General features: G+C 52.5%; 1 protein-coding gene across 1 annotated transcript; it reads right to left on the bottom strand.

Moving 5' to 3' along the window:
- Positions 1-416: 416 nt before the first annotated feature.
- On the bottom strand, positions 417-9,025 carry LOC146026910 (uncharacterized). Its single transcript, XM_083157958.1, has 3 exons — positions 8,832-9,025; positions 2,296-6,162; positions 417-800 (listed from the first exon to the last, which is right to left on the bottom strand). The coding sequence occupies exons 1-2, from the start codon at positions 9,023-9,025 to the stop codon at positions 5,160-5,162; spliced, it is 1,197 nt and encodes a 398-aa protein (XP_083014084.1). The 3' UTR covers positions 417-800; positions 2,296-5,159.
- Between the last annotated feature and the right edge of the window lie 2,379 nt (positions 9,026-11,404).

The following is an 11,404-nucleotide window of genomic DNA, read 5'->3' as shown; positions in this document are numbered from 1 at the left end:
CTGCCACCCGCTGTCAGACAGGCGCTGTGGGCGGCATGCAGGAGGCAGTGACAGTGAGGGCTGAGGCAGCTTTAGCAGAGCAGGGAGGGAGACAGCGCCTTTTCAGCATGGCGCCTCCCTGCTTTGCAGGAGCTGCTGAGTGGGTAGCGCCGGCCCTGGCTGGAGGATTCACTGGGATTTTTTCCAGGGTTGGAGTAGTCCTCTTGATGGTACGGTACTGTTCAGCGAGATGGAGTTAGGTCACAGGGGTGTCACACCAGGGGTCTGAGTCGGCGTGACTAAGACCTCTGGTGGGGGTCTGGATAGGTACTGGAACCTGGCAGGCTTGAGAAGACCCTTGTGCATATGAGCAGGACAGTGCACCCAGAGGAAGAATCAGGCAGTAGGTAAAATACAACAGGTTTATTGAATGGAGATGGTACAAGCAGTTTGCAAAGCGATGGAATGGCAATGACAGTCACTGGTATGGTGAAACAGAACTACTTGCACCGATATGGATTCGATGGTGGAACATCGGATCGAGATGGAGTGAGGTTATCCGGAGTATCGGACCAGTAATGCAGAGGTGAGATGAAGGCTGTGGGATCCGGATGGAACGGATGGAGACAGCATACTGATAACCGGAATATCGGAATAGCATCGATGGCGGAACATTGGCTGACGATGGGAGCTAGGCTGGAACCGGCAGGTGAGTATAGCTGCAGTGGCAGATCACAGGTGAACCCGGAATGGCACAGGCGATGGAACCTCTGGCAGATCACAGACACAAGTGAGCCTGGATTGTCCTGGAACTGGAACACCTGGAGCGGGTATGCAGCAGAGAGAGAAACAACACCAGTAGATACACTTTCATGTAGGAAATGACAAATGAAGCACTAGCACTGGAGTGAGAGCTCCCAGGATACTTATACCCACAGGGTAGCCGTGATTGGCTGGGCAGATATCCTGGGAGATCAAACCAGGCTAGCATTGGCTCAGGCAGACATGTGACCGAGAAAACATAGCAGCCCCCATGTCAGGCTAAGGCGGGAAAGTATTTTTGTATCTGCCATGCTTGTGGCCAGGAGCAATGGCGGCGGACAGGGAGAGAGGCGCACAGCTCACAGGATGCCGGCAGCGCCGGGACCTATAACGCAAGCTCAGCCTGCGCAGGCACTTAGCTGGTAAGGTACATGGCTTCAGTACTCGGATCGTGACAAGGGGTTTCCAAAGTTTTTGAATCACGGCACCCCAAAGCATCAGAAATTTTTTCGCGGTACCCTTAGGCTAAAGGTTTCTCATTGAGAAATTCAGAAACTAATATTAAGTTAAATAAATTGTGTTTTCCTTAGGATCAGTTATGTGGTAATGGACAGGATTCCCTTCTGTTTGTCCACAATATGACTATTATAATGGACATAAAAAACTTGAAGTGGTCCTGGACCACCAACCCAAGGCACCCCTGCAAGTCCCCCAAGGCACCCTAGGGTGCTACGGCACACAGTTTGGGAACTACTGAGTTTGGAGTTACCGCTGGAGGTAATGGACCTTTAGGATATTTCCATGGTGTATCCTCTCTAGGAAATGATAGATCGGTAAAAGATGACCAGGTGCCGTTGGTAGATTTGGGTGGAGTGGTAGCACCAGAGGGTTATGATGGCAGGTGCCGTTGTTAGATTTGGGTGGAGTGGTAGGACCAGAGGGAGATGATGGCAGGTGCCGTTGGTAGATTTGGGTGGAGTGGTAGGACCAGAGGGAGATGATGGCAGGAGACACTCCTAAAAACCAACGCGTTTCACTGTCTATCTACAGCTTGTTTGCTTGGGAAACTCTATGACCTCCTTACTGGGGACTGTGGCTTTTTTTCTGACCATATGTTTTTGCTGTGAACTACAGCTCAGGGCATTGGGTTCAACGCGTAACAGCCAGGCATTGCATTAGATTGCTAGCTCTTATCTGTGGTCATTGTGTAGGATCTTGTAAGCAGAATACAGTTTATTGCTCATAAATAGACCTTCAAGGGCTTTCATGTATCAGTCTGTGGGAGTGATGATCACTCAGCGAAATGTTCTCTTTATATAGAGCAAAAAACACTCTCCGACACAGTCATCAATTCAAACAAGCATTGGAAGTACTGTCACAATCCTAGTACAGGATCCATCCACATATAGCATACATCTACAGCCCTCTTTGTAATATAAACAGGTGTGGGTGTGAGACAGTGCGACAGGTGTTGGACGCATGGACAGTGCGCAACAAAAAATAAACATAGACTAAATAAATATAAGGTTAAGAAAGATACGGGGTAATTCAGACCTGTTCGCTAGGCTGCGTATATTCGCCTCTGCCCCGCCGAACGCACCTGCCCCACCGCCCGAATCTCCACAATACCAGGCGAGCGGAGTTGTAAGCTCACCACATCGAATGATTTTTCCAGTGTCCGTTCTGAAAAGTAGCCCAGCACCTATTTTTCAGATGAATGTTTCTGACGAATTGGAGGTGACGTCATGTAGCGTCATCCTCCAGCCCTGAGTGGACAAGGGTAAGTCTGCATTCTGATGGGCCTGCCCAGCGGTTCTATGGGTATGTTGCTCTCAACTTGCGGGCTAAGATTGAACTTGATGGTGGGAATGATGATATGGGTACTACTGGACAGAATGACAGAATGAGGGTCGTTCTCATAGTAATTCCTAAATAAACACATCAGAACCATCTCTGCAACAGAATGTTCTCCCCTTTCTGCAAGTACTGTGGATAGTGTGGACTCCTGGTAACATGAAATGTTCCATTCACCGTTGAAAATCTGGAACCCACCAATCTATTGGGCATGCAGATTGTAGAAACTTTGTATGATGTAAGGTTTAATTGACCATGCAGGAGGATGCCACCTGAGAGGCTTCATTTATCAGAGAAGGCAAAGAAAGACAGTTCCCTGGAAGAAGCAGGACAGCCAATCAGGACAACACAACCATTGGCAGAAGTCATCTTGAGTGTGGCATTATGGTACTCCGTCATACACCTGGAGGAGAGGATATCAAACTCCATAACATCCAGGTCATCATCAGCATCAATGAGTTGAGCATGTCATTCCAGTCAATTGGGATTTTGTTGTACTGGTCAGTGGGGCTCTTATCATTCCAGTCAGTGGGGCTCTTGACATTCCAGGTCGGCGGGACTCTTGTCACTCTGGTCAGTAGGCTCTTGTTGCTCTGATTAGTGGGGCTTTCGATGTTCCAGTCAGTGGGACTCTTGTCCCTCCAGTCAGTAGGACTCTTAACGCTCCAGTCAATGGGGCTCTCTTGTTGCTGCAATCAGCATGGCTCTTCATGTTCCGGTCAGTATGGCTCTTCATGTTCCGGTCAGTAGGGCTCTTATTACTACTGTCAGTGGGGCTCTTATTGCTCCTGTCAGTGGGGCTTGTGTCGCTCCAGTTAATATGGCTCTTGTCACTCTGATCAGTAGGGCTCTTGTGGCTCCTGTCAGTGGGGCTCTTGTGTCTCCTGTCAGTGGGGCTCTTGTCGCTCCTGTCAGTGGGGCTCTTGTCGCTCCTGTCAGTGGGGCTCTTGTCGCTCCTGTCAGTGGGGCTCTTGTTGCTTCTGTCAGTGGGGCTCTTGTGGCTCCTGTCAGTGGGGCTCTTGTCACTCCTGTCAGTGGGGCTCTTGTGGCTCCTGTCAGTGGGGCTCTTGTCGCTCCTGTCAGTGGTGCTCTTGTCGCTCCTGTCAGTGGGGCTCTTGTCGCTACTGCCAGTGGGGCTCTTGTCGCTCCTGTCAGTGGGTTTTGTTGTCGATCATGTTAGTGGGGTTCTTGTTGCTCCAGTCAGTGGGGCTCTTGTTGCTCCGGTCAGTGGGGCTCTTTTGCTCCTGTCATTGGGGCGCTTGTCGCTCCTGTCAGTGGGGCTCTTGTGGCTCCTGTCAGTGGGGCTCTTGTCGCTCCTGTCAGTGGGGCTGTTGTCGCTCCTGTCAGGGGGGCTGTTGTCGCTCCTGTCAGTGGGGCTCTTGTCGCTCCTGTCAGTGGGGCTCTTGTCGCTCCTGTCAGTGGGGCTTTTGTCGCTCCTGTCAGTGGGGCTCTTGTCGCTCCTGTTAGTGAGGCTCTTGTCGCTCCTGTCAGTGGTGCTCTTGTCGCTCCTGTCAGTGGGGCTCTTGTCCCTCCTGTCAGTGGGGCTCTTTTCTCTCCTGTCAATGGGGCTCTTGTCTCTCCTGTCAATGGGGCTCTTGTCACTCCTGTCAATGGGGCTCTTGTCACTCCTGTCAGTGGGGCGCTTTTGCTCCTGTCAGTGGGGCTCTTGTTGCTCCTGTCAGTGGGGCTCTTGTTGCTCCTGTCAGTGGGGCGCTTTTCTCTCCTGTCAGTGGGGCTCTTGTCTCTCCTGTCAATGGGGCTCTTGTCACTCCTGTCAATGGGGCTCTTGTCGCTCCTGTCAGTGGGGCTCTTATTACTACTGTCAGTGGGGCTCTTGTCACTCCTGTCAGTGGGGCGCTTTTGCTCCTGTCAGTGGGGCTCTTGTTGCTCCTGTCAGTGGGGCGCTTTTGCTCCTGTCAGTGGGGCTCTTGTTGCTCCATTCAGTTGGGCTCTTGTTGCTCCAGTCAGTGGGGCTCTTGTTGCTCCAGTCAGTGGGGCGCTTGTTGCTCCTGTCAGTGGGGCGCTTGTTGCTCCTATCAGTGGGGCACTTGTTGCTCCTGTCAGTGGGGCTCTTGTTGCTCCTGTCAGTGGTGCTCTTGTCGCTCCTGTCAGTGGGGCTCTTGTCGCTCCTGTCAGTGGGTTTTGTTGTCGATCATGTTAGTGGGGCTCTTGTCGCTCCTGTCAGTGGGGTTCTTGTTGCTCCAGTCAGTGGGGCTCTTGTTGCTCCGGTCAGTGGGGCTCTTTTGCTCCTGTCATTGGGGCGCTTGTCGCTCCTGTCAGTGGGGCTCTTGTGGCTCCTGTCAGTGGGGCTCTTGTCGCTCCTGTCAGTGGGGCTCTTGTCGCTCCTGTCAGTGGGGCTCTTGTCGCTCCTGTCAGTGGGGCTTTTGTCGCTCCTGTCAGTGGGGCTCTTGTCGCTCCTGTTAGTGAGGCTCTTGTCACTCCTGTCAGTGGGGCTCTTGTCCCTCCTGTCAGCGGGGCTCTTTTCTCTCCTGTCAATGGGGCTCTTGTCTCTCCTGTCAATGGGGCTCTTGTCACTCCTGTCAATGGGGCTCTTGTCACTCCTGTCAGTGGGGCGCTTTTGCTCCTGTCAGTGGGGCTCTTGTTGCTCCTGTCAGTGGGGCTCTTGTTGCTCCTGTCAGTGGGGCGCTTTTCTCTCCTGTCAGTGGGGCTCTTGTCTCTCCTGTCAATGGGGCTCTTGTCACTCCTGTCAATGGGGCTCTTGTCGCTCCTGTCAGTGGGGATGTTGTCGCTCCTTTCAGGGGGGCTGTTGTCGCTCCTGTCAGTAGGTCTCTTTTCGCTCCTGTCAGTGGGGCTCTTGTCGCTCCTGTCAGTGGGGCTTTTGTCGCTCCTGTCAGTGGGGCTCTTGTCGCTCCTGTTAGTGAGGCTCTTGTCGCTCCTGTCAGTGGGGCTCTTGTCCCTCCTGTCAGTGGGGCTCTTTTCTCTCCTGTCAGTGGGGCTCTTGTCTCTCCTGTCAATGGGGCTCTTGTCACTCCTGTCAGTGGGGCTCTTGTCCCTCCTGTCAGCGGGGCTCTTTTCTCTCCTGTCAATGGGGCTCTTGTCTCTCCTGTCAATGGGGCTCTTGTCACTCCTGTCAATGGGGCTCTTGTCACTCCTGTCAGTGGGGCGCTTTTGCTCCTGTCAGTGGGGCTCTTGTTGCTCCTGTCAGTGGGGCTCTTGTTGCTCCTGTCAGTGGGGCGCTTTTCTCTCCTGTCAGTGGGGCTCTTGTCTCTCCTGTCAATGGGGCTCTTGTGGCTCCTGTCAGTGGGGCTCTTGTCGCTCCTGTCAGTGGGGATGTTGTCGCTCCTTTCAGGGGGGCTGTTGTCGCTCCTGTCAGTAGGTCTCTTTTCGCTCCTGTCAGTGGGGCTCTTGTCGCTCCTGTCAGTGGGGCTTTTGTCGCTCCTGTCAGTGGGGCTCTTGTCGCTCCTGTTAGTGAGGCTCTTGTCGCTCCTGTCAGTGGGGCTCTTGTCCCTCCTGTCAGTGGGGCTCTTTTCTCTCCTGTCAGTGGGGCTCTTGTCTCTCCTGTCAATGGGGCTCTTGTCACTCCTGTCAATGGGGCTCTTGTCACTCCTGTCAGTGGGGCGCTTTTGCTCCTGTCAGTGGGGCTCTTGTTGCTCCTGTCAGTGGGGCTCTTGTCGCTCCTGTCAGTGGGGCGCTTTTCTCTCCTGTCAGTGGGGCTCTTGTCTCTCCTGTCAATGGGGCTCTTGTCACTCCTGTCAATGGGGCTCTTGTCGCTCCTGTCAGTGGGGCTCTTATTACTACTGTCAGTGGGGCTCTTGTCACTCCTGTCAGTGGGGCGCTTTTGCTCCTGTCAGTGGGGCTCTTGTTGCTCCTGTCAGTGGGGCTGTTGTCGCTCCTGTCAGGGGGGCTGTTGTCGCTCCTGTCAGTGGGGCTCTTGTCGCTCCTGTCAGTGGGGCTCTTGTCGCTCCTGTCAGTGGGGCTTTTGTCGCTCCTGTCAGTGGGGCTCTTGTCGCTCCTGTTAGTGAGGCTCTTGTCGCTCCTGTCAGTGGTGCTCTTGTCGCTCCTGTCAGTGGGGCTCTTGTCCCTCCTGTCAGTGGGGCTCTTTTCTCTCCTGTCAATGGGGCTCTTGTCTCTCCTGTCAATGGGGCTCTTGTCTCTCCTGTCAATGGGGCTCTTGTCACTCCTGTCAGTGGGGCGCTTTTGCTCCTGTCAGTGGGGCTCTTGTTGCTCCTGTCAGTGGGGCTCTTGTTGCTCCTGTCAGTGGGGCGCTTTTCTCTCCTGTCAGTGGGGCTCTTGTCTCTCCTGTCAATGGGGCTCTTGTCACTCCTGTCAATGGGGCTCTTGTCGCTCCTGTCAGTGGGGCTCTTATTACTACTGTCAGTGGGGCTCTTGTCACTCCTGTCAGTGGGGCGCTTTTGCTCCTGTCAGTGGGGCTCTTGTTGCTCCTGTCAGTGGGGCTCTTGTTGCTCCTGTCAGTGGGGCGCTTTTCTCTCCTGTCAGTGGGGCTCTTGTCTCTCCTGTCAATGGGGCTCTTGTCACTCCTGTCAATGGGGCTCTTGTCGCTCCTGTCAGTGGGGCTCTTATTACTACTGTCAGTGGGGCTCTTGTCACTCCTGTCAGTGGGGCGCTTTTGCTCCTGTCAGTGGGGCTCTTGTTGCTCCTGTCAGTGGGGCTGTTGTCGCTCCTGTCAGGGGGGCTGTTGTCGCTCCTGTCAGTGGGGCTCTTGTCGCTCCTGTCAGTGGGGCTCTTGTCGCTCCTGTCAGTGGGGCTTTTGTCGCTCCTGTCAGTGGGGCTCTTGTCGCTCCTGTTAGTGAGGCTCTTGTCGCTCCTGTCAGTGGTGCTCTTGTCGCTCCTGTCAGTGGGGCTCTTGTCCCTCCTGTCAGTGGGGCTCTTTTCTCTCCTGTCAATGGGGCTCTTGTCTCTCCTGTCAATGGGGCTCTTGTCTCTCCTGTCAATGGGGCTCTTGTCACTCCTGTCAGTGGGGCGCTTTTGCTCCTGTCAGTGGGGCTCTTGTTGCTCCTGTCAGTGGGGCTCTTGTTGCTCCTGTCAGTGGGGCGCTTTTCTCTCCTGTCAGTGGGGCTCTTGTCTCTCCTGTCAATGGGGCTCTTGTCACTCCTGTCAATGGGGCTCTTGTCGCTCCTGTCAGTGGGGCTCTTATTACTACTGTCAGTGGGGCTCTTGTCACTCCTGTCAGTGGGGCGCTTTTGCTCCTGTCAGTGGGGCTCTTGTTGCTCCTGTCAGTGGGGCGCTTTTGCTCCTGTCAGTGGGGCTCTTGTTGCTCCATTCAGTTGGGCTCTTGTTGCTCCAGTCAGTGGGGCTCTTGTTGCTCCAGTCAGTGGGTCGCTTGTTGCTCCTGTCAGTGGGGCGCTTGTTGCTCCTATCAGTGGGGCACTTGTTGCTCCTGTCAGTGGGGCTCTTGTTGCTCCTGTCAGTGGTGCTCTTGTCGCTTCTGTCAGTGGGGCTCTTGTCGCTACTGCCAGTGGGGCTCTTGTCGCTCCTGTCAGTGGGTTTTGTTGTCGATCATGTTAGTGGGGCTCTTGTCGCTCCTGTCAGTGGGGTTCTTGTTGCTCCAGTCAGTGGGGCTCTTGTTGCTCCGGTCAGTGGGGCTCTTTTGCTCCTGTCATTGGGGTGCTTGTCGCTCCTGTCAGTGGGGCTCTTGTGGCTCCTGTCAGTGGGGCTCTTGTCGCTCCTGTCAGTGGGGATGTTGTCGCTCCTGTCAGGGGGGCTGTTGTCGCTCCTGTCAGTGGGTCTCTTTTCGCTCCTGTCAGTGGGGCTCTTGTCGCTCCTGTCAGTGGGGCTTTTGTCGCTCCTGTCAGTGGGGCTCTTGTCGCTCCTGTTAGTGAGGCTCTTGTCGCTCCTGTCAGTGGGGCTCTTGTCCCTCCTGTCAGTGGGGCTCTTTTCTCTCCTGTCAGTGGGGCGCTTTTCTCTCCTGTCAGTGGGGCTCTTGTCTCTCCTGTCAATGGGGCTCTTGTCACTCCTGTCAATGGGGCTCTTGTCGCTCCTGTCAGTGGGGCTCTTATTACTACTGTCAGTGGGGCTCTTGTCACTCCTGTCAGTGGGGCGCTTTTGCTCCTGTCAGTGGGGCTCTTGTTGCTCCTGTCAGTGGGGCGCTTTTGCTCCTGTCAGTGGGGCTCTTGTTGCTTCATTCAGTTGGGCTCTTGTTGCTCCAGTCAGTGGGGCTCTTGTTGCTCCAGTCAGTGGGGCGCTTGTTGCTCCTGTCAGTGGGGCGCTTGTTGCTCCTGTCAGTGGGGCACTTGTTGCTCCTGTCAGTGGGGCACTTGTTGCTCCTGTCAGTGGGGCACTTGTTGCTCTGGTCAGTGGGGATCTTGTAGCTAATGTCAATGGGGATCTTGTCGCTCCTGTCAGTGGGGCTCTTGTTGCTCTGGTCAGTGGGGCTCTTGTCACTCCTGTCAGTGGGGCTCTTGTTGCTCTGGTCAGTGGGGCACTTGGAGTTTGGAAGGTAACGGTGCATGTTTTGTTATTGGATTTATACTTTGCCAGAAAGCCCCAACTGAGAATTTTGCATTACGATTTGGAGGCCTCTAAGCTTTGTCACTTGTCACATTGTGTTGATGTCTTCTCCTGTGTCTGTACATGGTGTACGCATTAAGCTTCTTAGCCGAAAAACATTCCTGTCAATTATCTTGAAGTTTTGGCAAGCCTAGGACACTTTTACATGATCAATACTCCCAAAAATAAAAAAATGTACAACTTTCACTGAGGAAACAGCAAAAACAGACTGGCATAAAGGCCCGAATGTTTGAGTCCTCTGGAACTTCTGAATATTAAAATGTTGTCTTTCTTCCCCGCTGTATTCCATTCATCTGCACATACCCGCGGTGTGGACGGTCATCGCCAGCCAAATCCTTCATCCACGCAACAAAAAGAAAACAAGTTTAGAACATGAGAGGTGATGAACTTATTCGGCAGTATCATGGAATTTTCTGTCAATGTAACATTTAGAATCCCTGTGAAATTCCGAGCGAAAAGTGTTTAGGAAAATAACAGAACTACCAGTTATTTCCTGCCCTGGGCGAGAGGCACGGTCTCAGCTTTTACCTGGCCTGGATGTTCTTCTTTAATATATAGACAAACATTTATGTAGCCTACAAAGAAAACACGCTGTTTTCACGAGGTGGTTCCCAGATCTCGCAGTGTTTTGCCGTGGTTAAGCTACAAAACATATTTTTAAAGGGAGAGTTGATGCGAATTCGTCTGGTTGGTGATGTCACCACCGGTGGGTCACAAGCCAGCTCATGGAGATTAGATCATTTATTATTGCCAGATCTATATATATGTTGTGAACTGGTCCCTAATCGCATCGACCCTTCTCGATACCCATATTGAAATGCCAGATCGCTCTACATGGCTTATTTCAACTGGGTGCACCATATCGCGGGTTGCTGTGTAGACCCACAGTAAGTGCAATATTTGCTGCCGGCATACCTTTCCTATAATTCCCTATCCAGACAGGGACATTTCCGGTGTCTACGCAGGTACTCTTGTTTTAAAGATCACACACACGTGTAACCATCTCAGCCTACTTTTGGACCATAGATGTCACTGAAGGAGTTAAGGAGTATGCACCAGTGGCATTACTACAGGGGTGCGGGCCATACCTGGGTGTCAACCGCCAAGGGGTGACCCCAAAATGCCAGCTCCTGCAGACAACACAGTCACCAGGATGCAGCCAGCATCTCCTGGACCCCCAAAGTGATGAAAATGGGTGTTGGCAGGTGAAGCCACCTTCACGTTTTCCACACTTCGACACTACAGACCCACACTGGGGGTCCGGTGGATAAGTGATGCCCCCTACAAGGAGTGGTGATCTTTCTATGTGTTTCCCTTTGCACGTTAAGCCCTGGCCATTTGCACCATGAACCTGAACATCACTGGTGCTTAGTCACCAGTTAGTGGTGTCCGATTTGTCCATCCAGATCTTAGCCATCGATGGTCACAAAAAGGCATATTAGGTCTGCACATCAGACTCCCCCAAAATTTGATGTTTGCTAACCATCAATAGTCATTGGCAGTGGTGGCATCTCCAGGTGTGGTGCTGCACCTCAGTCCAAAATTCAAACAGGCCCCACACCAACTGTCCCCTATACTCTGCCAAACATCGCCAGCCAGGACTCACTGGCAGTTTGTGCGGCTCCCCTATTTGAGTTTTGGACTGCTCTGCAACCCCACCCCTGGATCCGCCACTGGTCATTAGCTATCCATGTTACTAGTCTCTTTCTTATGCATCTTCAATGCTCTGCACACCTGCCATTGGGTCGAGCAGCACTGACAGGCAGGGGCAGATTAAAAAAACAGAGATTTATGTGCAGCCACCACGCAGACCCCCATCTTCTATCCATGTCGATACAATGTTTTATAAACCTCTACAAACATCACAAAGCATGAAACAGAAATATATAGTGCTGATATCTGAATGTAAACTATATATATCTGTATACAGAATACTCAGGACTCGTATGGCAGTTTTTTGCCCCATTGTGATAAATGAGGCCCTTATTCAGATCTGATCGCAGTACAAATTTGTTCTCAAAATGGGCAAAACCATGTGCTCTGCAGGTGGGGCAGATGTAACATGTGCAGAGAGAGTTAGATTTGGGTGGGGTGTGTTGAAACCGAAATCTAAATTGCAGTGTAAAAATAATGCAGCCAGTATTTACCCTGCACAGAAACAAAATAACTCACATAAATCTAACTCTCTGCACATGTTACATCTGCCCCACCTGCAGTGCACATGGTTTTGCCCATTTTTGAGAACAAATATGTATTGCGATCAGATCTGAATAAGGGCCTGTACGTGTATGTGTAGAATGTTTGGTGAATACTTATTCCT

This window comes from Crinia signifera, chromosome 8, assembly GCF_055691185.1.
Source record: "Crinia signifera chromosome 8, ASM5569118v1, whole genome shotgun sequence".
Classification (NCBI taxonomy): Eukaryota; Metazoa; Chordata; class Amphibia; order Anura; family Myobatrachidae; genus Crinia; species Crinia signifera.
Note: the sequence above shows the minus strand (reverse complement) of the source record. Positions and strands in the feature narration are given on the sequence as shown.

What these genes read in the sequence shown, in the direction of transcription:
- LOC146026910 (XM_083157958.1), bottom strand. Translation starts at nt 9,025, where the DNA reads ATGCACCGTTACCTTCCAAACTCCAAGTGCCCCACTGACCAGAGCAAC. An exon ending in CCCACTGACAGGAGCAACAA is followed by an intron (nt 6,163 to 8,831) that starts GTGCCCCACTGA and finishes CCCCACTGACAG; the next exon opens with GAGTGACAAGAGCCCCATTG.